At 51.7% G+C, this 27,239-nt stretch overlaps 2 protein-coding genes across 2 annotated transcripts in view; one reads left to right on the forward strand and one right to left on the reverse strand.

Annotated features, from left to right (window-relative positions):
* The window catches only part of Snd1 (staphylococcal nuclease and tudor domain containing 1), a 399,985-nt gene that overhangs the window by 327,344 nt on the left and 45,402 nt on the right, over positions 1 to 27,239 (forward strand). The gene's annotated exons all lie outside the window — the stretch shown is intronic.
* On the reverse strand, positions 13,643 to 17,803 carry Lrrc4 (leucine rich repeat containing 4). The gene is made up of 2 exons (XM_021656582.2): positions 17,665 to 17,803; positions 13,643 to 17,493 (listed from the first exon to the last, which is right to left on the reverse strand). The coding sequence occupies exon 2, from the start codon at positions 17,391 to 17,393 to the stop codon at positions 15,435 to 15,437; it is 1,959 nt and encodes a 652-aa protein (XP_021512257.1). The 5' UTR covers positions 17,394 to 17,493; positions 17,665 to 17,803; the 3' UTR covers positions 13,643 to 15,434.

Raw genomic sequence — 27,239 nt, forward strand, 5'->3', positions numbered from 1 at the left:
CACCAAATCACTGACAACACACATGGTAGGGAAGGCATAGGAAAGCTATAAACGCTTGAACCTCCCTCTAGAGCATCTCGCTTCACCAACCACCGGTTTGGTCCCTCCCCCCCCCCCAAGTACCTCAGGTGCGTTAGCTGATACCAAGGGAACGCTCTGTTAATTTGGTAGGTGATGTAAGAAAATGACCGCATATTTTTAGAGATGCACACAGAAGTATCTGAAGCTGAAGTGACATCATATCTAGGGTATACTCTAAAATGCTGAAGCAGAGAAAAGGGGGAGAGATAGAGGCATGGTGAAGACTTAATTGAATCTACAGGACAGGTTTATGGGGTACTCATTAATATTCTACTTTCAGTGGTTCAGATTTTTAATTTCACAGGAGTTTATGTGTAATTAAAATGTTTTTTAAGATTTTTTTCAAAATTCCCCCTAACAATTCCAATATGCACCTAAGGTTATGAACTACTGACTTATTTAGAGATTAAATTTGAACCACCATGCCCTAGCTGATTTCATGACTTTGGATTTCTCTTAGCATAAACTTGATCTCTCCAGTGCACACCTAGGAACAGGATGGACACAAAGAACAACTAAGTTCTACCTCTAGCTTCTCGTTCAGGAGTAGACAGCGCCATGTTTTCTGTGTTCCGTACAACCATCGTGGAGAGCTGCCGTGCCTTGGGGTTCGCCTGTCTTATCCTTGCCAGTGCTGCAAGCTCCTTCCTGAGAACTTCCAGCTACATCAGGGAAGGAAAGCAGGGACACTCGGACACACGGCAGAGGAAATCCTCATTTCCATGGAACATTTTACCCGTGGTGTTTGGCTACTGCTGGTGTGACCTGAAATTTGTATCCACCTCCATTCCCAGAAGTCCACACACTCTCAGCTGTCTCTGTTTCTGTGTCTCTGTCTCTTTGTCTGTGTGTGTGTGAGAGAGAAAGAGAGATGCACTCCTTGTGTCCCCAGCATTGTTCCAGCTCCCAAGTGCTGTTTTCTTCTGGCTGCTTAGCAGGTGAGAGACACCAACAGCAGCTCGTGTGGCCACATTAAATGGCGTTCTGGAGGAGGCTGGAGCTTCTAGCCTACATGTGCACCCTGGCCTTGCTTAGGACCCTGGCTAAGCACCTCTTCATTCAGAGGCAAGCTGTTGGCTAATCTTTATTCAGGGGGCCTTTGTGACCTACACCTAAACATTAAGCTAATCTTGGTGTTGCTGCAGGGTACCCCCTACAGAGGGGGTGAGACTACAGAAGATCTAGGTCACTTATCAGACTAGAATGAATACAGACTCACCAAAGTATTTACTGAGAGCACGGCTGCCAAGCCTCCAGCTCCCAGGGCATCCTTTGAGCAGATGCCTGCCTGAGAAGTGTTGAGGTCATCTACCCACCCTGCGCCTGTGCCAAAGGACTGGGGCATCTTTGGCTCCCTGCAGAGTTGAAAGGCAGTCTTGACCCTAACAATACACTCATATTACCTGTGTTCACAATCCAAACTGGGTGAAATTTCTCCTGTCCTCTTAAATACACCACAGTGGGTATGGGCAGGCCCGTTGTTTGCCCTGCACCGTTTCTCCATAGAACTCTCAGCAGATGGAAGCCGAGATCTCTCCTGCTTCTGGCATGCTCTAAGCACACTTATGTGCGCCCAGGCCCCACCCCTGCTGTCACCCTCCCAGCCTCGCCATCCCAGGTGTGCCACAACCCTCAAGGGCATGGACCAGTCTTGATTGTTCTCTTGCACTTGGCCTTTCCCTGACCAGTGCTGGTTCCACGAAAGCGCGTGAACAAACAGATCAGCCAGGTGAGCTGGCCAGCTCTTGTCACCCGGACACAAAACCAAGCCTCTCTGGAAAGGCCTTTCAGCTGAGGCACTGCCACATCACCCTGTCTTGTGGGTGCGTCTGGGGGCACTTTCTAATCACAGATTAATGCGGGAAGGCCCAGGCCACTAGGAGCAGCACCATCGTGGGCGGGTGGTCCTGGGGTGGATAAGAAGCGTGCTGAGCGAGCATTAGGCAGTTTGTCTGTCAGCAGCATTCTTCCGTGGTCCCTATTTCAGCTCCTGCCTCCAGCTCCTGTCCTGCCTTCCTCAGCGATGCGCTGTGACTTGGAAGCATAAGCAAATAAACTCTCTCCTCACCTGATCTGTCTTAGGTCACTCACAGTGTTTATCATAGCAATAGGAAAGCAAACAAGGACACCAAGGAGGAGCTAAGTCCAGGAGTGCAACTGCACTGAGCCCGAAGCCACACTTGAAAACTGGTCCATCTTCACTTGGGCCTGTGAGCCTATACCATGGGGCAATCTGGAGTTGCCCTGTGCTCACAGGAAGGCTCCTGTGTGTCACAGTTCCAGAGAAGCGCGCTGTTTGGCTCTCCTCCCTGCTTTGGGACAAGCGTAGTCTGACTCCTTTTCTCAGATCTGCTGACCCTGGGTCCTAGCCACCTTTCCTCCTTGGCGTGGCCCCGGAAGAAGGGTGGCACTTGTAGGGGGGCGAGCCCTCATCTTCCAGGACAGTCGTTGACACCGGCTAGCTGTCTCAGAAGTGACCCCTGCTGGACCTCAGGAAGGCTTCTGCAACCAGTGGCTAGGCTGACTTGGCTCCCAGTCTGACCAGTTTTCCCCTTGCCTTCCCAAATCTAGAGCAGAGGTTTCTCATCTCCTGGATGGTTTAAAAATAACAAAGAACCAATTGCCACCCCTAGAGACTGTAGTGTGACCTAAAGTTTAAGTGCTAGTAATTTTCTTCTTTTCATAGCACAGGTAGATTAAAGGCAAGTGAGGAAAAATTCTGAGGAGAGGCTCCAAGAGAAAAATACCTGAACACTGGTACCTAGTGATTCTCCCAGTGAAGCTAACGTGCACCTGAGAGAAGGAAGCATTGCCTCAAGAGTCTTCAGTAGAGGGAACCAAAATAGTGCCTCACTCCCCAAATGGCCTACTGTTGGCCCCCTCCACACAGTGAACAGAGTACCCCCGTATTCTCTCCTCAGCTGAGACAGGTCCCTCACACTGTGGCTAGCGGTATGGCAGGTAGACACCAGCATACCCAGTACCCACTGCTGAGCCTTGAACACTAGAGTTTAATTTTGTTTTCAGAGACACTGATGAGAAAGAATAACCCAGAGGTAACTCGACCACCCCAGAATGACAGTTTTAAATTGAGCGCAACTCCTAGTTCCCAAGCCTCACATCCCACCCGTGAGCAGCAGAAGAACCTGCCACCGCACCGAGAGACAGGCAAGGCCAGGCGCTGCTGAGATTTCAGCCGTTAAGTCCCTGTTTGTGCTCTGCCTGCTTGGCTGTTCTTGCTCTTGAGCGGCTTGTTGGCCTGGACAGGTCCAAGCTGTCTGAGCCATCAGCAGCTGCACCTCCTCCCTCGCGCCTTCTGTCTGAGCCAACCTTGATTCTCAGTAGTACAGATGGCCCCAGCCGCACCCAGAGCCGGCTGCCACTCCTATCCCCTCTCCTGCCCTGTTTTCCTGAGATGAGGGGGCAGGCTGAGCCAGACTTGCCTGCAGGTCAGCCTGGGCCAAGATGGAGACACCACATCGTCGGTTCATCTTCCAGCACATTAAGCTTCTTGCATGGCTTTAAAGACAAAATGAACTGACCCCAGGAGACAAAGAACAGGGCAAGGTTCAAGTTCACAGTGTAGGAGATGCGTTCTAGCTTGTATGAGCGCTAACTAACCTATAATCGCAAACAGCCTCAGCAGCGCCCACTCTGCTTCCTAAGTGTTAGTGGAAGCTGGAAGAGAATCCAGGGAAGAGTTAAGTATTAGAAACAGTTCTTCCTCCTCCTCCTCCTTTCCCAGTCATTACAGACAGAACACTGCTCATGTTCTCAGTGCGCCGTAATGTGGTAAAGGTAGCAGTATGCTGTTGCACTTGCGATCAATTCGTTTCTCTTTACCTTATAGAAATTAAGTCACTGATGACAAGTGTGAGGAGGGGTGTGGCTGACCTTTTGGAGGAAGAAATGTGGCAGCAGCCTCAGGACAGCCCTCAACCTTTCCTCTAGGTAGCTCTCTGCTGGCCAGCAGGGCCAAAAACTACATAGGGGCCCTGAGTGACACCCCACCGTCACCTCTGGGAATCGCCTGCTCAGGGAGGGAGGCCGTAGCAGCTGCTGTGCACTGGAGACTCTTCCAGTCCAGGCTGCTTAAGTAAGGAGGAACAGAAACCCTCAAGCAAACTCTGCTGCGGGGACATCAGGAAAGATCTGTTCTACTCTGTACAGCTTGCTGTGCTTGCTGCAGGGTAAGGAGAGTTTGGCCATTGGTAATGGTAAACTATTTGGGTGTCCAGTGACCAATGACATCCTGACTGAAAAAGACAAAGGCCTGGCGAGGCCTGTGCCTGTGTCCCAACTTGTGCACTCTCGGTCTGAGTGGAATGAGGTTGCACTGTGGGATGGGTTAATGGGCCTTGTTCTGCTACAGTGCCATGGTTACCTGCAGCTGAGGGCCACAGTCTGTCATTTGGTGCAGAGAAAGTATTCTTTGTCACAGGAGAACACCCAGGAGCCGCCTTCTTTCCGCAAAGCCACATAGTAGATGTCACCAGTGTGGTGGTTTCTGTGTCCTTATGACTGCTTAGGCCTCATTATCTAGAATTAGAGGCCACTTTCTCTTCCTGCTACAGTAGTTACTTCACTTCTTAACCATAGGAATCGTACTGTACTGGTTCTTTGTCATCCATCAAGTCTGGTCGTGTGGAAATGCTGGACAGCCTACAGCCATAGTCCAGGTTCTTGGGGTGGATCCTAAGACAGGATTTGTCATGGTCCTGGGAGGCACCATCAGATTCACAGCCACACCGTCAGCCAGCAACACATGTAGCAGATATACCGTCTCCACCCATCCTCCTAGTCTCAGCTCCGTAATGTCCCAGGGAATAGTCTGGGATGCTCAGTGCAGTGTCAGGACAGCAAGTCTTCAGGAGCGTTACTGCCTTCTTCCCTTGCCATTTTTAGAGGCTTCTGGCCCAGGGTGGAGAGGCTCTTCCTCTCTTGTCACAAAGAATTCTGTATGTCTGCCTTGAAGGGACCACAGAGCCTGCCACTGAACGCAGTGCCCTGGACAAGAGAGAGGAGATGTGCATACAACTACTAGTCTCCCAGGAAGATTTCCCAGTGGCCTAATACAGGTCCGCCCCTCGGGCTCCAAGCGCGTAACCCCACAGTGTTTCAGAGCTGAGACAGCTCCATTTTCTCTTGGGGAAAGTGGAGAAAAGATCCCCCAGCTGACTCTTGTCTTGGCTGCATTGGAAAAGCCACTGTGCTGCCTTATGTCTGCCTTTACCCTTCCACACAGATTCCAACACAGACTGGTTCCCATGAGCAGGGATGCCCCCATCCGCTCCAGCCTTTGTGTATATGGAGTATACAGACTGGAGCAGCGAGGCCTGCCCTTCAGGACAGAAATGAAGTGACTACAGGGTTGACGGGCCCGGCCCGGCCATCACTTGCTTTGGTTGGTGACTTCCATGTGTTGAGTACCCAGTATGCCTTGACTTTGAAGCTCAGGCCTTAAGCCCACAGAGGCGCTTTTGCATGCAAAGGAGAGGGGAACTTTGTGCTGTACTCCAGCACCTGACAAGATTTCTCTATCCAGCAAGCCATTGCCAGTAGGGAACTGCTGAAGTAGCACTCTGAGAGTCGCCCGGGAGACCCCTCTGTCTCCTGCCAAGTCAAACAAACCTGCCTGTGCACTCATGAATTGTAGCTCCCGGCAGCCTTGTGCCTGTCTCACAGCACAGGGCAGGACACAGCCTCACGGGAAAGTGCCGAGTGCCAACAACAGAGGTGTCTGAGGAGAAATGAGTTGATGCAGAAAGGAGCGGGGTGCCAGTCATCGAAAGGAAGAGGAAAAGGTCAGTGGAGCTGTATGAGGCCCAGGTCAGATTGCTGACTCTGCCTTACTGCAGCAAAGGGGGCCAGCTAACTATCCAGCCCCTTCCAGCTGCCGACAGCCAACACGCAGAAATCCATGCTTGAAGCACACAGATGGGTTTGTGTGTCAGCAGGAGCCCATTTTTAGCCCTTGCCCAGGAAGGGCAGTCCATGACACAGTAATTTAATTAAATGTGCCTCCCTCCATAGCCCACATATTTGGAGAGGTTTGGGGGCAATGGATCTGGCTGAGGAAGATTACCCTGCCTCTCTGGCACTGTCCCAGAGCTGAACTGCAGTACCATAAAGGGTCTTGCCATCCTGAATATAGCCCAGGGCATCTGCCCACACTGCAGGCTCTCTGGCCAGGCTGCCTGCTGACACATCTGGCGAGGCAGCCTGTGGAAGCAGTCCGTCTCCATCACAGGAAAGCCAGTAGGGCAAAGGAAGGGGGACTCCCTACTCCCCTAGTCCAGACCAGCTGGCAGTGGTTTCCACAATGGCTAGGGCCACTCTAGCTCTCACCAGATTCCAGTCTGTTAGACTAGAGGTGAGCTCACACACCTTCACTGTCTCTACGGCATCAGTGACAGCCATAACCCCAACCTCAGAGCTCTGAGACCACATACATCCATGTGCATCTGCTCTGGGAGTGCTCACCAGGGACCCGAAAATGATTCCCTTGCTCTAAAAATCTTCTTCCCAAAATTCATAACTCATGGACTCATGAGTTTTTACCCATTGTGCCTGTACTTACACCACACCCCAAACACCTGCCTGTACCTCCTAGCCAATCAGCCAGTGCCTCCCTCACATGGGGTTCATCGGCTCTGCACTGGCCACCTCCCCTGGTCCACTGATCTGACCATCACAGGGAACACTTCTGGTGGGGCTTCCCTCCTAGTCAACTGTATCCAGCCTTCTAGAGAAGCACCTTGTCTTTGCTTGTCTTCCTCGCTCAGTATCAAGAACACATCCTCCTTGCTGGCTAATCTCTCCTGCATAATGATAGCAGCTCCTCCGAGAGAAGGGGAATTCTCTGGCACAGTTTGTCACAACACCAGCATAACACAGGCTGTTGCTTAAGAGTGGGAATCATTAGAGTCAGGCCATTATTGAAGGGGACCAGTCTCTAGGGGAACTAGCAGAAATTACCACTCCTTAATAGATGGAAACTCATTTGCTTGAAGCCCCCGCCCTCCTCTTTATTTCCCTGCATTCCCCACCTCCCTGCTCTTCTCAGCTTTGAAGTTGAAAAGAGAAGCAACCCCACCCTATCCAAGACAGCAAATGTCTGCTAAATTAACTTGGTCAAGAGAGAGCCTTTGCTGAAAGCATCTGTTCTTTAGAATGTTTCTACTGGGACTCCATGAGAAACCAGCATGAAGGAGGCACAATGTGATTAAATATATATGATAAAATTATAGCTAGGACCGTTCTGTTTCCCAAGAGAGGATTATTGGCCTCACGCTTCAGCGTAGGTCCCCAGGACAGCGTGCGCATTCCCTCTGAGGACCTCATTGCTACACAACACCAATGAAGGCCGGGGGTGGGGGGGGTGGGGAGGAGGAGCAGGACTACCAACTGTTCTGCTTCTCCAGTGGTCTTCATGACCTTGACACACCTCTAATGTGATTTAGTCTTCCTGGGCTAGAGAGATGGCTAGCCATCAAAGTCTAGGCTGATGACCAGGAATGATCTACCCTTCCCTCAACAGAGGCAGGTGTTGGCCTACTGCCCTCCAGCAGTCCAGAGAGAAGGGCAGAATACTCAACAACAGAGGCCCCTCTTGATCATCTGTTTTGTACTGCCACTAAACCCACATGCCCTGGAACATTTAAAGCTGTTAAAAGAAAGGAAAGTTGCCTGGTTTCTGCACTCTGAACTGGATGAAATCGAGTGGATACCATTGGTTTCAGCATTAAGCGTAAGGCAGAGAACTGGTAGGCAAGTCCTTCCTCCCTCCTCTGCACAGGAACTATGAGAGACTGCGCAAAATTACAAGCTCCAAGAGTCACTAGTTACTTTACCATTCCACACGTGGCAGCCCTTGAAGTCAAACATTATGGTGACCCTGCTGCATTGACCAGAGATTGTCTACGTGATACTAGCAAATCACATTCCACTGGGTCTCATCTTCTTCATAAACGAATTGGGGTAGCTCAACCAAGTTCTCTAATGAATTTGGAGGGTTCTCTTGGCAATGTTCACATCATCCCTGGTCTATCTCAGTGTCCACTGTCACCCCACGGTTAGCTAGCCTTGACAAAACCCTCATGTTGGAAAGGTGACATGATTCCACCTGGAGTTGATATATATACTTGGACAAAAGGAAGAAGAGGGATTGAGGAAGGAGAAAGCTATGTGTTGACACAGTGGAGTTAAATAAGAAACATTTGAATAGGCCAGCACTTCGGTCTTGTTAGAGTCTTATTTCTGTAGCTTCAGAGCCAATGTGAAGTACATATACCAGATATAGATATGTTTTCAGAGAACTCCGTCATGTCCTGACTACCTTGTCCTTGTTTTTACCAAATCTCATTATAGATGGTTGTGAGCCACCATTGTGGTTGCTGGAATTGAACTCAGGACCTTTGGGAGAATAGCCAGTGCTCTTAACCTCTGAGCCACCTCTCCAGCCCCCATCCTTGTTTTTACTAGGGAAGAAATTGTCTTCCTTTCCCTGGTCCCTCTAGCAGTCTCTTGTGGTTTTCTTTTCCTCCTTCCTTTCATAGTCCAGGCTTCCCTCTCCCCAACCTTAAAGAGATGAACTAGAAGAATATGTTGTCATGTCAGAAGGAAGCCATTGTCAGTTCACAAGGCAGACACTAATAGGATAAAGTATTATCCGACTTCCTTTAAGTCCAGAAATTAAGTCTTCTTGGAATGGTAATAGATTACCACTTGTAAGCACTGTGGCTGCCAGGCTGCAGGAGCAGGCTGCTAGTGTCTGAAGCCTCAGCTCTCTCTCTTGAGCTCTTATGAGGGATGCACTGAGCATTCCTCCAGGTAGGACCCAAGACTGTCACATGGTTCCTGGCATGGTTCTCTGCCTATGCAGAGAATTCTCCATAACTCATTCAATTTACCTATTGGAGAAGGGGGCTCCCTGGGTCCCAGCAACTGTCTGAATGGTATTAATGAACCCAGGGAGTGGGTGATGAGGGAAGAAATCCAGGCCTCGAGACTGGGGAGAAATAGCCTGAGGCTAGAAAAGCAAACTTTTCTCTCTGCTTTCTGACTCACTGAGCAGGTAGAGTGACTGTCTAATGACTAAAATACCACCCGCTCAGAGACAGGGAAGACCGGAGTTGAGACCTTAAAGGAACTGTAAGAAGCTGCCTTGGAGAGGGAGTAGCATGCAAATATTAGAGGTAAGAAAGAGCCATCATTCCTGCATGGAAGGATCGCTCAGGATTTCTAAAGTCCTATCATGGAGATGAGTAGACTCAGATAGAGACTATGAAAGAAGAGGCAGTGTAATAACTGAAGGCTGTCTTCATTAGTGCGTATATAAGAAGGTAAGTGGATACTTAAGAAACAGATGGATCAAGGACTGCCCCGTTATCGGTGTGGCCATTAGTAACTGCTCTACCATAACTGGATACACAGAATGAGTGAGCCTGAAGAGCTGCGTCTTCCTGTGTGGGCCAGCAGCCCTCCAACCTAGTGCTAGAGTGGCCTCTCAACTCAGTGCTTCCTAGACAGAGGTCCCAGGTTCCCTGAAATGTAGCTTTCCTGTCAAGTGCTTCTCCAGGCTCTCCCCCACAGGCCTTAGCCTCCTCTCTGACTCACCACAGGTACTCATACGCAGAGCTCAGTCGTCATAATGTCTTAATACCTTCCCTTATGGGTCAGTACTAAACTGTGCCCTCCATTTCCCCTACGGTGACTTAATGGAAATGAGGAGGTGGGCTCACAGCAGACCCAAGAAAGCTGTGAGTCCACCTTAACCTGAAGACTCTGGACAGCCTGCAAGAGAGGAAGCAGGGACTGTTGTGGGAAACTGGGGTTTGGCCCATGTCCTGGCAGCAAAGTTGGCATGTACCAGTGGATAGAACCTATGACCACCCTTAAGCCCAATTCTAGATTCTCATTAGGAAAGCAAAATGCACTGTTTTCAGCCTCCCTTGGAAAGCTGGCTGACTTCCCTGCTTTTCATTTCCTCTGCTTCACACATCAGCGTCACACAACAGTCCTCTGCCATCCAGGGTCCAAAAAGCATCTTGCTTACTAAACTAAAAACAACGACAGCAATTCTCTGCCGTTCCTTCTTAACTACATTGTAAACTTCATTTTCTCTCGCTTGCTAAAGTCATGGTGCTGACTCTCTTTCTCCAAGAGCCCAGGATCTCCCTGTGTCAAGGACCTTCTCCATCTTGGTGTTTCCTCCTTCCCACCTCCAGGGTCTGGTGAGGCCTTACAAAGAAGTATTTTTCTCACTGACCTGGATAATGTTGGTTCAGTTGCCCCCTGATGGAGAACCACAGACAGATGAAGAGTCTAGGAAGCTTGCCATCTTGTTAAAGACGAAGACTTTCTAGACAGACATGTCCTGTTCTGGCCCTCAGTTTCTACATCATCATTAGCAAACGCACCTTCAGAAAAAAGTGAGAGTGTTGGGGGCCAGCTGCAGGGTTAGGCACAGAACACAAAACAAAATATAACATCTTTTCCTCCATGTTTGGGTGTATAGGTTAGGTAGCATTGTCTCCGGCTCCTACATAGACCTTTCTCTCTCTGGAACGGTGAGAGTAGACACAGAGTTCAAGAATAGAGGCAATGATGGGCACTGGTCTTTTGGTGTACATACTTTATGCCATCAAATGACTGCCAACTATAAAGTGCCTACTGTACACCGTCAGCCTATGACGTAGTGAAACACATACTAATTAATAGTGTCTTCACCTGTGACTACTTGGTAAGTCACAGAACTAGGAAGTGAGGGAGCTGGATTTCAACTCGGCTCCAGGGTCTATTTGCAATCACCCCCCCCTCTATGTGTGCGTGCAGGGGGGGAACAATACTGACCTACTTTTTTAACTCCTGAAACCTGCTCAAGATGCAGTTTACTTATTTTAATTTAGAGAAAAGATGGAAACAATCCAGTACCCAAGCTATCCTTGCCCCTGCAGAGGAAAGGGTGCTTTCTGGATGGATGGAGACCAAAGAGAGTCACTTTGAGCCAAAAGCTGCCTTGCAGTTTAGCTGAAGCAGGCTTTAGGAATGGCATGAAGAGCTCCTGCATTAGGCGCTGGCATGGTGTGCAGAGTGCTGGCAGAGGAGATAAAATCAGACATATATTTAGATATAAATGCTCTCTCTCCTTTCTCTCCTGACTTCAAGCCCTTGCTGCTCTGTGGTAGACCCTAAATGGTGAGCTCAACCCTCTTGAGGTAGAAAGACCCACCGAGTCCTCTTGCAGTCCCTCCCTACTCATCGGCCATTGAAGGAAGCCAGAGGCCGTTGACTCTTTCGCCTGTCCTCAGGAGGGGCTCTGCATGTAGTTCCACCCAGCAAGTTTTTGGCCTAGTACATGTTGAAGAGCCATGACAGAGCTGATGCCTCCAGGCCTTACAGACTAGCCTGCCTACCTTCATTGATGGTAGGGTGCAGCATTCCATCAAAGGGGGGTAAGAAGTCCTGTAGTAGATTATACCAGTGGTCACCACAGTGTGGCGTTTGAAGAGCTAAATGGCTCAGTAGGAAAAGGCCCTCTCTCCTTACTAAGCCTCATCACACATGAGGGAGGAAAGAACCAACTCTCACAGATTGTCCACTGAACGCCACACATGCCCCCTCACTCGCACTAAATACGCAGATGTGAACATTTTAAAAGAGCTAAGACTAGGTAGGTACGTACAGTCGATGAGAGGAACCATCCCTGCTCTCCCGGCCCAGTCTCATTGTTGGGACAAATAAGCAGGCACCTCTCCCTGTGGAGACTCTCTCTAATGGGAACTTTAAGACCTTGTCAGTCATCTGCTTTGCAAAGCTTTCCAGTCTGTGGTTGGGAGGAAGCCATACCATCCCGCCTACTTTCATCTTTCTCCTGTAGCTGTCACTCTCTGGGATTCTGCAGTTGCTGTGTCTGCCATTGGGCCTACAAACCAACAAGCTGTATGTGCACTCCTGAGACTCCAGCCCCGTACGCACACAGGGAGCTCCTGATGTCAGAGCTGTGGTCAGACCTTTCAGGCTCTGAGCTGGCTAGGATGAAAAGTGAGTAGCTTTTTGTGGAAGAAGAGAACATAGAAGTATCTGTAGGAAGTCCCATTTTAGTTGCATATTATTAGTATGGGAAAAAAAACACATTTGGCTTGGGAGTAAGGAGACCGGGCTTTAGTCTCACTCTTCCATCGTCATTATGACCTTGGGTATGCCTTCTCAGTTCTGTCACACTCAGTTTCCTTGACCAGAAAAATATTTTGGAAAATTAGGCTAAGTAATTTTTATGACCTTAAAAATTCTATAATGAAAATTGTGCAATTCCATATACTCAGCCGCGGTCCTCTACTGTGTTGCTATAACTACCCCGAAGAGCTACCAACCCTCGTTCCATTCCCAGGTAACCAGCCTTACTGCTTGGCCAGGCCTGAGAATGAGTCAGTAGCACAGCCTTAGAGGCTCACTTCAGTGCCCATGGGCTCTTCTGGAAAGCCATCCCAAGCTCCTGGTTAGGGGAGCATCTGCCCCCAGATGTATGGCAAAAGAGCTACTTCTCTAACTGCCAGAGCATGCCAGGCCAGAGGAGAAGCCCACCAGGGAAAGAGCTTGAAGTGCCAAGGACGCTTGCTGAGGGCCCTCTTATCGACCCACCCTCATCCCTTCAGGTTCCGGGACAAAGGCGTTCCCATTTCTCTACCTCTGTTGTCAGACCTTTGTTTACCCAAGACCCTTTGTCACTGCAGTCCCTCAGACAACTGGCCAAAAAGAAGGGGGTGTTAGGAAATCAGCGCCTCCCCACCTTGTGTGCTGAGGCAGCAACTTCGTCCCCACTTGCCTCAGACTGTATGCCCAGGAAGCTGTTCGCAGCTGCCTGAGATGTGTTCTGTGGCATTAGAAAACAGTCATTTCTTGGATTTTCATCAGATCCTAGCCAAGTCCCACCCTTCCTTTGCTCTGCTGCAGTTTTCTTTCTTTATTAGGGGTAGAGTAGTAAAAGTACAGAAAGCCAACCGTCGTTGCCTGCATTATAAGCGCATACCAGCATGTACGTGCTGCCATAGACACTGAGAGCCAGGGATGGTCTGTATACCTAGGAAGATTCAAAATTGGCCATTTCTTAGCCAACTGCTGCAAAGTGCTGCCTGCCTCTTTTCCTTCTCAGTGCCAGATAGATCACACCCACTCAGCCCTCATTCCCTGCATTAGTATAAATATGAGCTGAAGAAACAGGGGGTCCTTGTTCATGGAACCTCCCTGGAAGCCACGGCTCTGTGAGCCTCAAGAGCCAGACCCCCACCTCCTCCAAAACACATCTGACTGTTCAGCGCTGGGGGAAGCAACGCTGCCTGTGGGAATTTGCAGCCAAACCACATCACTGCAGCCCTCTTAAATCCAAGCCTCCCAGGGTCCTTGGGTTGAGCTGGTACTGCCTGGCCAGCAGGTTCTGCTGAGGTGGCGTTTCACTCCTGGCCAGGTCCCAGGAGCTGAAGCTGACCCATTTCCCCTGCTTTCCCAGGGTGTGGGGAGTCTGGTTATCTCCCCAACAAAGCCAGGGACTAACACACTTAGCTCGTGGAAGACGCCCTGGAGTTGGGGTGCATTTATTTAAACTAAAGAACGGTGGTTGACAGCTTTTACCATTTTCCCACACTTGAAGATTAACATTGTCTCCCTCCCAGGGTTGTGCCTCCTCCCTCCCCACTCCACCCCCCTTTATTTAAATATAAATGACTCGGTCAGTGCTTATAAGACTGTGTAGGTTCAGGGTCTTACTCAATTTAACCCTTTGGGGACATTGAATTAAAAATTGAACAATATTTATTAAAATACAAAAATACACTTTTCTCACATTACAATCAGAGTTCTTTTGTTGGCATTCCCCCCACCCATACCACCCCCTCTCAAATCTGAACCCTTTTTTCCTCTTAAAGCTAAAATAATAACTGAAAGTTACATCATTAAATGGACCAAAATAACAGATCTTGCCCCCTGCTCATAACTCTACTGGAGGTAGGCCGAGGGGAGGGAAGCTTCCCTCCATGGTGCCCATTCGGCAGGACTCCACGCAGAACTCATCCGTGTGTGCTGCTGGTCATTTCTGTTTAAACTGTGCAGTTCACATGTCCATCCCCTCACCCCCACCCCAAAACATCCTGGTTGGCAAAGGCTTCTTTGAATTGAGCCTGTGCCCTTTTTAGCTCTCCTCTTTTTTCCTCCCTACTCATGTTCTGCCCCCACTCTATCACCACAACCAGTTGGCATCAGCTGTAATAATCCCTAATGAATCAGCATTTAGAATAGTCACTAAATCCCAAGCATGAGAAAAGCTTCCACTCCCCCAAGCTCCCCCCCCTCGCTCCCAGCCTCTCCTCCTTTTTCACCTTAAAACAAACAAGATCTTTTTTGAAAAATCATAAAATGTCATTGTCTACAATCATTTGTCAGATACCCGGAACAACAGGTGGACACGGCACAATGCTAATTTATGGCCTCCTGTGAATCATTCCCTCTCCTGCTCTGCTTCCCTCCTTCCCCAGTGCCGCACCCCCTTCAGGCCGCCTCCACCCGGGAAACCCTGAATAGACACATGCCTTGCAGAGTGGGCTATGCCCAACTGCAGGAATCTGGTGCAGTGTGAAAGCATTTGACTGAGAGCCACGCCAGCTCCCTTCCTGCTAAGCTGTCCTGAAGCACTGTCGGGAGACACATGCCAGTCTAGGGCACAAACCCAGAGGACTTGTGCACAGGGCAAAGAAACAGCTCCTTTAAGGATTCGCTGGAATGTTGGTGGTTTTCCTGCCTAAAATGTATTTACAGATCTGTCTTCCCCGTTGCCTCTGAAGGAAGGAAAAAAAAAAAATTGCCTCTCAACATTTTGGCATAGTACAAATTTGTGATGGTTTTTTTAAATTATTTTTTTAATAAGATAGATCTGTAAAGACAGCTCTCAGCTTAAGAAAGATGTCTGTAGAAATGGTATTCCTATCTCCTGTGAAGCATCTTCTAAAAATGGACAGATGCAGTCTGTCCTTCCTACCCCGGTAGCCCACACCTGCCTCCTTCGGGGTGTTGGTTGGTTGAGCTTGTTTTATCTGAGCAGTTTCCACCTTGCACCAGTTGACTCGAGGCTCCTACCCACAACATCGCCAAGACTCCCTTCCCTCCCCCTTTAAATAGAACTTACAAGTTAGAAAATAGTTTTGTTTTGCTTTTTTGTTTTTAAATTTTAATATAATCTGTTTTAACCAGCCCATAGATTTAATATATAAGCATATACAAGAAAAAGTCTCTCCCCACTCTGTACAAAAGTTGCTCTTTTTGTGCATTCTATTGCATTTTATAAGTTTTTTGAGGGAGGGGAGTCATATTTGAGTTTCCTGTACCTTGTCCTTGGTGTGGGTCTGAATTATGTAAGGTTCAGAGATAGTGGTGACTGTGGGGTGAAGCGAGTTCCCCAGGCTGTTTTCTGTCCAGTGGGCCCCGTGTGCTGGTTTGTAGGTGTTGTAGTTAATGTGGTCATGTATTGTGGGCAGCACCACCGCCCCCTCACCTGATACACCGGCCGGAGCTGCTGCCGCTGCCGCAGATGCTGCTGCCGGGATGTCTTCGTCCACCTGGATGATCTCTACTGTCCTGGCAGCTGTGACTGTACTCCGCTGCTGGTGCCGCTTGCGAAGTTTGTAGAAGACTATCAACATGGCAGCTGCGAGGAGCGTCACCGCCACAAAGCAGCCGATGATGATCTTGGTGGTCCTCATGACTTCATCCAGGCTGGTCTGCATCTTGTCAGTGGTGTCTGTCGAGGGTACTGGCACCTGCTTGGGCACACGGGTGGTCTGAATGAGCACCGTGGTAGAGGTGGTATATGCCGGCTGGTAACCAGTGGATGCGGTGGGAACAGGCTTGTACTTCCGCGTTATGTCCTCGGGCGAGACCTCCGTGGTCTCCACAGTCACTGTGGTGAAGAAGCTGAAGTTGGGGGTGTTGAGCTCGGCCGAGCTCACGTTGAGGTAGGCCGAGGCGTTGGAGTTGCCTGCCACATTGGTGACCATGCATGTGTACACACCAGTGTCTATGAGCAGCACGCGAGAAAAGTTCAAGGTGCCATCATTGAGGACGGAGATCCGTGGGTGCCGGGAGGCGTGGCTGAGCACGGTCCCGTTGGGCAGCAACCACTTGACAGCGGACATAGGGGGAGTCCGACACTTGAGTTCTGCCATCCGGTCCTCAGAAATGTTGAGGTCCCGGGGTGCGTCCATGATGAAGGGGGCAGAGCACTGAAAGGAGGCCTGGTCCACCTCCACCAGGTACCGGCCGCGCATGTGCACGGGAGCGTGGCAGCGGCCACAGCACGTGGAGTTGGTGGGTATGTACTCCCGAAGCCACCAGGCCAGCCACAGAATATCGCAGTCGCAGCTCCAGGGGTTGTGGTGCAGGTGCAGCTCCACCAGGTAGCGCAGGGGGGTGAAGAGGTCGTGGGGCAAAGAGGAGAGGTTATTGTGGGCCAGGTTGAGTTCCACGAGGGAAGCCAGCCCATCGAAAGCGTTGCGTTCAATCAGGCTGACCTGGGAGTTCATCACCCACAGCTTTTTGAGGGAGCTGAGGCCGTGGAAGGACCCAGGCCTGATCTCCGGAAAGTGATTCCCCGACATCTCCAGCTCCTCCAGCCCCACCAGGGGCGTGAGGTTGGGCATGTCCTTAATGTTGCACATGCCCAGGTTCAGGTACTTGAGGTTGAAGAGCCCCTCGAAAGCCCCCTCCGAGATGTACTCCAGCTTCTTGAGCTCGCCCAGGTCCAGGCGCATGAGCGAGGGCACGCGGTTGAAGGCGTACGAGGGGATGCTCTCGATGGGGTTGTTCCGCAGCCAGAGCTCCCGCAGCTTGGACAGGTACTCGAAGGCCCCGCTGGGGATGACAGTCAGCCAGTTGTCGAACAGCTCCAGGGTGTTGAGGCTGGCCAGGCCGTTGAAGGCCCCCACCTCGATCTGCCTGATGGAGTTCCTGCCCAGCTGCAGGACCTCCAGGTGGTGGAGGTGCCTGAAGGTGTCGGCCTGAATCATCTGGATGTTGTTTTCCATGAGGTTGAGATACCGGGTGTTGGAAGGAATGCCCTGCGGGACCTCAGAGAGGCCCCGGCGGGTGCACACCACCTTGCTGAACTGGTTACTGCACGAACAGACGGAGGGGCAGTTCTGGGGCCCGGCTGAAGCGGCCGCAGCGACGGCTGCGTACAGAATCCACACTTGCGCCGTGAGGTAGACGACGGGAAGCAGGACGGCATTCCAGGTGTGGTGCACAGTTACCTGCCACAAGAGCTTCATGGTGTGGCACGTTCATAATTCACCATCGCCTGGGATTTGGGCTTGGAAAAGAGAACCAGCCTTACCCCGGCTTAAGTGAGCTAGGAGCTCCTCTTTCCATCTGGAGAAGGAGGTGGGGAGGGGGCGATTAGAGACGAGCAGATCGGCCTAGAAAAACCCTGCCAAACTACCGAGCGGCCCCTCATCCGCCAGCCCACCCTCGAGGCCAGCCCGTGGAAAGCTAAGGCTCTCCCACGTTGCCGCCATCCCCACCCAGTTCGCCGGCACCTACCTCGGAAGGAAAGCAGGGAAGAACCAGCGCCGTGTGTCCTTAGGCTTTCTCCACGGGAGCCGGGCTCGGCGCTCCCATTCTGACTTTAGTTTTAATTAACAAAGGGGGAAGTGGTGGGGGCAGGGAGGGCAGAGGGGAGGGGAGGGGAGGGGAGGGGTGGGGGAGACAAAATGGCTTCTAGTAAATCCGGAGCCGGCGAAGCCGCGGAGTTGAGGCGCGCCGGGGAGAGCCAAGGCCCGGCGGGCTATGCAGGTGCATGCCCCCCCGAGAGCCCGGGGAGCGGCGCCACCAGCGCTTCCCTGCTTTGTCCTTGGACCCTGGCACCAGCTCTCTCCAGCCGCGGGGGAAGGCGCTTCATCGCCAAAGTGTGTCTCCGGCGCCCCCAGCCCTCTCCCCGGGCCGCCGCGGGGGGATGAGGGTGCGGGGGCGCCCCGAAGCCGCCCAGGCCGCGCTCGCCGGCTGCTGCGCTTGCTCTCCACTCCGCTCTCCCGGCGTCGGCCGCCCCGAGCCGGCGGCAGCTGATTGCAGTCGTGAGCTCGCGGGGCTGCGAGAGTTAAGCGGTGCTCGCTGCGCCTTGGCCCTCCCTCGGCACACACCCCCTTTTCTCCTCGTCCGTCCTCGGAGGGGTTAAAAAGACAAAAACCGGGCTCAGTTCTCCGGTCCCGCCGGCTGCTGGCGCGAGGAGCGGTAATCCGTCCGGCCCCGGAGGGGCAGCGGCGTGGCCGCGGCGTCGGACCCAGTCCGCGAGCGGAGGAGCGCGCGGCGCCCGCGGTCGCGCCCGCACCGCAGGCCCCTTCAGGGAGTCCGGGGGCGGGCGCGGGTCCGGCGGCGGCGGCGGCGGCCGCAGCCCCCGGCAGCGCGCAAGCGCCCGCCGCCGCCCGCCGCTGCCCGGCTCCCGGCGCGCCGCCGGCCCCGGCTTTGTGCGGGGAGCGCGAGTTGGCCGCTGGCGCTCCCGGAGCTTTCAGCGGCCGAGCTGCCGGCGGGCTGCGGCGGCGGCCGAAGCAGTGGGGGTCGCGGCTGCGGGGAGCGCCCCGGAGCCCGAGAACATGGTCCCCGCTGGCTAGCGGCGGCGGAGGCAGCCGCGGGGCCCCTGCGCTCGGCGCCCACCGTCTCCTCCTCGCGCCGGGCTCGCGGTGTTGCAGGCGGCAGCCACGCAGACTGCGCTCTCATCCTTTTGTCCTTCAGTCAGAACGTGAATGTACTGCTGACGCATACTGTTCTGGGGAGAAGATTAGCGTGATGCAGTGCTCTTATGTCTTAACACCGCTCCCCCTCCGCCGCCTGCCCTCAAGGGGTTAACGCCGCGCCTTCCAGCGCGCGCCGGCCCGCGCCGCGCAGCCCCGACTCGCGGAGGGCTGCCTGCCTTCCTCGCTCCTTCCTTCCTTCCCTCCTTCCTTCCTTCCTTCCTCCCTTCCTGCTTGCTCCCCTCCCCCCTCCCACCTCCCGGCAGCTTCCTCCCCGCCCCCTCCAGAAGATCGGAGCGGCCCGGGAGGGCGAGCGAGTGAGTCGGAGTGAGAGCGTCTAGTGAGGGGCTGCGCGCTAGTCGCAGGCGTTCGCAGCTATTTTGGTCAGGTCGGAGCGATCGGCTGCATGGCCGCTGATAGGCTGGAGCGGTGCGGGGCTGCAACGGGAGACCGCGCGGCCCCACATGGGGCCACCCAGCACCCTCCAGCCCTGGACCGCGGGGCCCAGGGGCCCGAGTGCGGCCGCCCCCGGTGGGCTGCAGCAGTTGGCCGGCCTCCTGCTAGCGGCCGCGTCATCCGCACCCCCCCGCACCCCCGCCGAACGCTGACGGGTGCCTGGCCACGCGGCCAGGAGTTTGGATCTGCAGGACGGTGGGGACTCGGGGGCAGGCAGCCGAGTGGACGCACGGCCGAGTTGAGTCAGACGACTAGGAGCCTAATGGTCGCCTCACTCTGCCTGTCCTTCCAGTCCCCTCCCTCGCACACTTTCTTGCCTGCTCTCCCCCGACCCCAAACACACACACCCTCCCTGCTGTAACTAGGGCTTTAGATGACGGTTTTCTTAATGAGGGCTGTGGGGGCGGGAAACGGTGGAAAGAAAGACCAAATTCGAGGAGCTGGGGGAATGACAACCTGGGAAGGAAGGATTGAGATGAGGCTTCCAGAACTCATGGCGCAACCCATGGTTCATTCATGGAGCTGCAGCCCTGCCTCCCTGTCGCCCCCTTTCCCTCCACTGGGCGCAGGGACCAGTAGGTGCTTTATGCCTTCTGCCCCTTGAGCTGCACCGGCCTCTCTCCGGACTCCCTGAGCAGGGCGTTAGCCGCTTGCCGGAAAGGGAGTTCTGGACCCGGCTTTGACAGGCTAAGGTGAAAGCGGAGGTCCGCACTTGCCAACCCCTTCCCTCTTAGAAGAACCTCCTTTCTCCCGGTGTGATGGTGAACAGTCCGTCGGTCAGCTCTGCGATGTAGGTCTAGTAGACTAGGACATGGGCTCACTATCTCCTCCTCCCAGCTTCATCCCTGTTACCTAACAAGCCTACTTGTTTAACTCCGGTGCTCCCGGGTGGGCTGTTGCTTAAGCTTGAGCAAGCCCAGGATTTCCCAACTTCCTGAGCTCCACCACAGTCCTAATCTCATCATCTGCTGCCCCCAAAATCTAAACCTTCTTCAAGTCCTGGCAGGTTCCAGTGCCGGCAGTCCTGTCCTTCACCGAGACCTCTAAGCTCACATTCGCTGCCTAGGAAAAACAAACATAGTATCTTTGAAGACCTGTCTTTATGGTTCATCGTATGAATGGGTAAAGTACCAGCCTGAGTAGGGCACATACAGTAAGTTGTGGCATCAGGACTTGAACCCTGACAGGCCTCACACAGATTGGTGTCAGGGAACTTGGGTGTGGAGATGGTTCCTCAAAGTCAGACTCTCCCCAGGCCTTGTTACGGTGTTTGTGTGCTTCCGTGTCTGTTCACCACCAACAAAATATCCACTGTATCCACTGCACAGGCCAGTGACGGTGGCATGGGTGGGGAGAGACTGAACATTCCTGACTGTTCAGGAAGCAGAGTTTGAGAGGAGGAACTGAGAAAATTAGCCTTGTAAACTTGTGTGAGGTGGACTAAGAAAGTGAGCTGAGTCACACCCCCTGCTAAGGTCTGATTCCATTTGGTACTGTAGGGGCTCCTCCTCCCCCACCCCCACCCCCACTCCCACTTAGGGACAGAGTTTTATTTTAAAGCTTAGACTGCCCTTGAACTCATGGTAATCCTCCAGCCTCAGCCTCTCAAGTGCTGGAATTCCAGGCGTGAGCCTCCATGTTCCTCCAGTCCTTCTTTAAAGGCCACACGGAAGCAAAATGTCTTATGGACACCAACGATCTGTGGGGAACACTTCTGTCCTTGACTCAGCTGCTGCCGATCAGCGTGAGAGAGCTGTGCTGTTGGGGGAGGAGAAGGGGGGTGACCGGAGTCTGGGTGGCTCACTGGAGTCTGGCGCCTCTCCTTCCTTGGGCAGAAGAGGGGCTCTGCCTGAACTGGTTTCCTGCCTGTGTGGGCAAACTCGGGCCCATCTGCTAAGCTTCAGGCCCCGCAAATGACAGCGGCTGCCCCCGCACTGTGAAGGTAGATGGCAGGGTGGGCCGAGTAGGATTAAGACACTGCATAGGAATGAGCTTATCCCACAGTCAATGTGGCCGCCGTCCATGAAGGCAAATGTCCCCTCTGTGGGTGGAGCTCCGAGTGGACTTGAACCCCCAGAGTGGGCTAAGGAAGAGGCCGTGGCATGGCACCCGCAGTGCACAATCCTGACTTTAAGTGGCCCCAAAAACTCCACTCTTGAGGAACGGACTTCCCTGTAGCATTTTGCCCCTCACAGCTGATGGCTGGTCGGTGCCCCGATTTGGAACGGTGCCACCAAAAACGGTGCAGCTCACTTAAATCACATAGACACTGTTACAGGAGTGCCGAAGAAAGTTCAAAAGGCTGTACAAGGCCTGGGTCGGCATGCCAGTTTTGAAGAGTGGGCCTTGCCCTGAGGTTGGGTTCTGGTTGATTTTTCTGTCACTGATTAGACATGATGAATCATAAAGTAAATCTTGATTTTTTTCATTTATAAAATCAAGGAAACAGACTAAAAAGTCTCTTAATTCTCAGTTCATGTTTCTCACTCCCTCTCAGACAGGCAGCTTTGGGATGGTCGCCCAGCCTTGAAGATGGGCCATGAATCGAAGAGGAGAATGCTCCCTTCAGTTTGGTCTAGATACCCACGGGACTGGGGCAGAGCTGTCCACTGAAAGGGCTCCTAGATCAGAGTGCTCAAATCTTAAAGAGCCTTAAGAGAGCGGTTGATTTGTCCTCCCACCTTCTTGATGCGAAGGAAGCTCAGCGAGGCACGGTGACTAGTTAACAACAAAGTCTGCGCCTCTGAGCCTGGTCCTTCTGCTGATAGGACCAACTGGCCTTTAACCTGGGCTTGACGCCCTCACCAAATGCCTGCCCTGTGTTCTCTGGGAGCAGACACAGTCTGCTACTTTAGGGATAAGGGCAGCTTCTGAGAGTGCTGACTGCCATTCGGGACGACCTGGAGCTCCAGTCAGCAGTCAAAGGCCTGGTCGTGCGGAGGTCCCGGGACTGTCAGGCCAGCCCACTCCCTGTGTTGGTAACACCTCTGTCCCTGAGCACTATCCGAAGCAGCCACTAGATGTCCATGGTGCCTCGTGGGGTTTGCAGGGATAGCCAGGTACCATCTTGCTTCCAAAGGCCTTTGGGTCCCTTTCGGGAAGGTACAACAGGAGCAGAATCAGAGTAAGGACAAAGAAAAGGAGGGGATTTCAGAGACAGGATGAAGGGAGGAAAAATAACATGAAAATTGCTCTCTGAAGAGACAAGGGAAGGTATTGGCTGATGAAGTTGTAATGATTTAAAAAAAAAAAAAAAACTTCAGAAGTGTTCTGCATAGAAGCAGTCACCCCTCCTATGCAGTGCAGGGAGCACATGGGATCCTGTGCCTCTCACATCTGCCCCCATGCAAATACTCTCCAGGATCTTGCAGTCGTCAGGTTTCTGTTCTTTATCAGAGGACACTCCTTTAATTGCTTGTTATCTCACAACGAGGCTAGGCTGTTACTGCCCTTGCCTGGATCGTTCTGAGCAGCACAGATGCTCAGAAAGTTACCTGTTTTCCCTAGTGCCCCAGAGATTTTCTCTAAAATCTCAGAAGGAGGAAGTCAGGAAGTAGCTAGGAATACAGCTTGGTAGTAGATCTCTTCACGTGGCATGCCTAATGCCTTGGATTCAGTCCCCAGTGGCAGGGGTTGGGGGTGAGGGCCCTCCATAGTCTGAAAAAAGACAAGGTGGCTAGTAACAGTTATAAAACGTAGCATGTGGTGTAGCTCAGACCTCCCTAGCATAAACGAAAGCTCTGGATTCCCTCCCCAGCACTGCATTAACCAGGTATGTTGGAGCTGAGCAGGGCGCTATAACCACAGCGTTCAGGAGTTCAAGGGTCATCCTCAGCTGCAAGTTTGAGGCCAGCGTGGAACATATGAAACCCTGTCTCCAGAAAAAGAAAGGGAGGGAGGGAGGGAAAGTACCAGGAGCTATACAAAAAGCAAAGGCCTCTTTTTCTACTGGGACTAGTCCCGCCAGGGCTGGTGGCTTCTTTGTGGGGAGGCTCCCAAGCTGGAGTGAAGAGACGGGCCCCCCGACTGTTAGCTTCCTCTTCCTTTCTTGAGAAAGTGAACTTGGGACGCCATTCCTGTCACAGCTGGCCAGCAATCAAAGAGGTCCGAGGAAATGGCTTTAAACACCATCCCCCTTGCAGGGCTCACTGGCTCATCCAGGTTTACCTTCTTTAATCACCTGCACATAGCAATGATAACCTTCGTAATGTTTTCTGGGTGTTGATGGGTACTGAGGCTGTTAGCACATTCAGCTCTGTAAGCTGGAAGCCATTACATTTCTCCATGTTGCAGGTAGATATAAGAAGTTTGTCGTGGTTACAGGAGCAATGAGTGGCTGTTATAAAACATCAGCACGTGGTCAGCGACTACGGCCAACATCCTCTTGCTGAAGCTCGAAGCTCAGGCTCTGCCTCGGTGGTTACACTGTCTCATTCTCTTCTCTCTTCTCTTTGTAATTTAGAGGGACACATCTGGTTGGGTTTAGAGCCCAGCAAGGTAAATCAAGTGCCCCAGGTACAAACTGGGCCTTGAGTCAGGACCCACACTTACTTCACAGCGACATGTGTACCGGAACTGCATCGCACACAGGGTGGACGTGTGCATGTGCATGCTTACAAGCATTAGAGCACAGAGGTGGCTGTGAAGTGTCTCTGGAGTCAGACGAACTTGGGCTTAAACTTCAGATCTGCTTCTGAGGTTCTACACATTTGTAACTCTTTAAGCTCAGGTTCTTCTTGTATAAAGTTGTTAACTTACTTATTGGACCACAAGCAAATTTTGGAATTTATAACTGGTCTCAGCAAATAGTAACAATAACATCTATTGTTTCCTTGGGGGGGGGGGGTTGAGGTTTTTTTGGTTGGTTGGTTTTTTGTTTTGTTTTGTTTTGTTTTTTTATTTTGGGTTTTGGTTTTTTGAGACAGGTTTCTCTGTGTAGCCCTAGCTGTCCTGTAATTGCTTTGTAGACCAGGCTGGCCTTGAACTCACAGAGATCTGCCTGCCTCTGCCTCCAGAGAGCTGGGATTACAGGTGTGTGCCACCACACCCACAGTTTTGCTTTGTTTTTTGTTTGTTGTTGTTGTGGGGGATGTTGGTGTGGGTGTTTGTTTCTTTGGAGACAGGTTCTCTGTAGCTCTAGCTGTCCTGGAACACGCTCTGTAGACCCGCCTGCGTCTGCCTCCCCAGGGCTGAGATCAAAGGCCTGTGCTGCTGCCTCCACCACCTCACAGAGCTAGTTTCAATATGGGAGCTGGTATAGAAAAGAATTGTTTTGTTTAGTCGGATTTTGAGTGAATTCTCCTTCCATTATGTTTTTATTATATAGGATCACTTGCTCTTGCTATTGCTCCTAATTTAATTCTTCATTCAAGGTATAAAGTGGTTTTTCTATTTCTAACAGTTAACACTTTTTTGAGACATGATCTCACTCTATCACCTTGGCTGACCTAGAACTCAGCGTGTAGACCTCAGGCTGGCCTCAGACTTAGGCAGATCTCCCTGCCTCTGCCTAGCTTACCAGCCTGTCAGCGTCTCACCTGGCCACAGAACGTATATTCAGAACGGCTAAAGTGGTCTTTGTTGGCGTCTGTTTGTCCCCATGCCACCTATAATCTGTTCTCCATAGCGACTAAAGTGATCTTGGTGACTTTACATCAAGTTACGTTACTGACTGACTCCTGTCCGCCTTGTGAGTTGAAGAGCAGTCAGCCTGCTTACCACAGCTCCTCAGCCGTCACCCCTTCCCTTCAGCCTCTGCCCTGGCTGTTCTTTCCTGCATCCGTTGGGCCCTTCCTGAGCGGGTCTCCCAGCAGACACCAGTCGTTATCACCTTAACCGGCCTGTTTACCTCGTACTATCTCCAGAGATGATCTTGTTTGTGTGTTTGTGTATGTGTTTATTGTACACCCCCATGGAAGCACAACATTGGCCTGGTTTTCATCCCTTCACCTTAGTAGTGAATAATTATCTCAGAACAAAAACTGTGCTTAGACCCCTCACCCCATGGATGTCATCCGTTCTAACTCTGCTCCACTATAGACTCTGAAAGGGTAATAGAAGTTTTGTTGGCTTTGTTTTTGTTGTTGTTGTTGTTGTTTGTTTGTTTGAGACAAGAAAAAAGTGAAGAGGGTCCTAGCGATCTCAAGATTTTTTTCCAGTTCTCAGCTACTGCTGGCAAATTTCCGAGAGACGGTTTTATGGAGGCAGCATGAAGACATGCAGGTTCTGGTAGTTGTGAGTGGGAGGAGTGGGCTGAAGAGTAGACACAGGTGTGCAGACATACCTGCGCTCACATCTGCATATGCCCGTCATTTTTCAATTTTGCTAAAGTGCATTTTCTGCTAAGGGAGTGAGGGCTGTTGAGCCTGAAATAGAGAACACCAGGACAGTGAGATCAAATGCTTTGAAAGTGGCTGTGCCAACGCTTTTTGCTAATTAAAGAATGTTAGGACAATCACCACTAGCAGCAGTAAAGGGCGCCCCATTACCTCTATCTGTGGCGAGTTGGGTAAATTTAAAGGCGGCTATAAATACCCCACTGGGCTCCTAAGCGTAAGCACAGTTGGGGCTGGTGAAGAGGGGCCCCTAGCTTCTGTCTCCTTCTGTCCCTTCTCTAATAGCTGTCGGTCCCTAAAATTTGCAAGACAACAGAACAAACAGTTCCATAAACAAACTCTTAATTTAACTTAAAACACTCCAGAGGAGGTACCAAACAACTGAGGATCAAATCTGACTAGGAACCCAGGCCTCCTGGGTCCTCCTGTGTTGCCTTTGACTTTCTTTTCCTTTGCCCAAGGGAAGATGTTTCATTTTGTTCCCTCCAGCCTGGGTGTTGTTGTTGTTTTAAGGAAAACAAAGTCAGTACGCCCAAGGTACCGCCCTAGGGACCCTGACTGAGAAATCAGTATTTAGGATGTGTAAGTGGTGCAAGCATACTTTCTACATCCACTCTGCAATTTGGGGCTAATTTTAAGAGGTCTGATCAAATCTGCAACTTCTGTTTTTAATTTCTTCATTTTGGCCTGCTGCATCCTCTGACATGGTTTCCTGCAACTCTTCAACAACCTCCCAGGCCAGTCTTAGCCCTTCAGTTTATAGAGGACCGCCATGTTGTCGCTGCCTTCTCTCTGCCAGCCTCCTAGATTGGTTTGCTTTTTTTGTAGATAGATCATCATTCTGGCCATCATGAATTATATAATTCATCGATTGTTTTCAGTCCACAACTGCCAGCTCTAGGTATGGCTAGGATTTTCCTAGTTCCAAATGGTCCTGATCCCGTCCTGATTTAGCAACTTGGCCTCCTCCACCATGCATTCATTGGCCATCCAAGAGCCTTCAGGGGAGAATCAGAGGACACACACCATGGAGCTGGAGTGATCTCTCGGCCTCTGGGTGACCACCCTCTCTGCATCCTCAACCACAGGCGGAGTGTTGGTGCCCAGAGGTGGGGAGGGGGGAGTGTGGCACTGGGGATGCCAGGACCAGCCACACCACTGGCTTCCCCATGAGTCATCCAATGAGCTACGGGTGGGTTGGCTGGCACCCAGGTTCCTGGCTGCTCTGTCCTTTATTATGATATGAGCTATTGGGGGAGTTAGATTTGTTCAGCATTCAGTCTGCTCTTGGTCCCGATTTTCAGATTAAGCTTTTACCTGTAGATGCTGCCACTGGGGTTCACCTTATCTCTGAAGGGTGTGTGTGTGTGTGTGTGTTGATAGGCATGAAGTAAGGGGACTAGGGTCCTCAGCTGCTCATTCCTGTTTCCACAGTTTGGAGTTCCCTAGTTGGTTGGTTAGCTGGGCTTTTTACGTGTATGGTTTTTTTCCCTTTTTTTCTTACTGCCTCATCACAATTTCTGTGTTTGACTGGAGCCAATAGATAGATGTATTTCTCTTTAATCAAGGCTATCATGAGTTTTTTGAGATGTATTCTCCC

Source organism: Meriones unguiculatus, chromosome 21 (assembly GCF_030254825.1).
Source record: "Meriones unguiculatus strain TT.TT164.6M chromosome 21, Bangor_MerUng_6.1, whole genome shotgun sequence".
NCBI lineage: Eukaryota > Metazoa > Chordata > Mammalia > Rodentia > Muridae > Meriones > Meriones unguiculatus.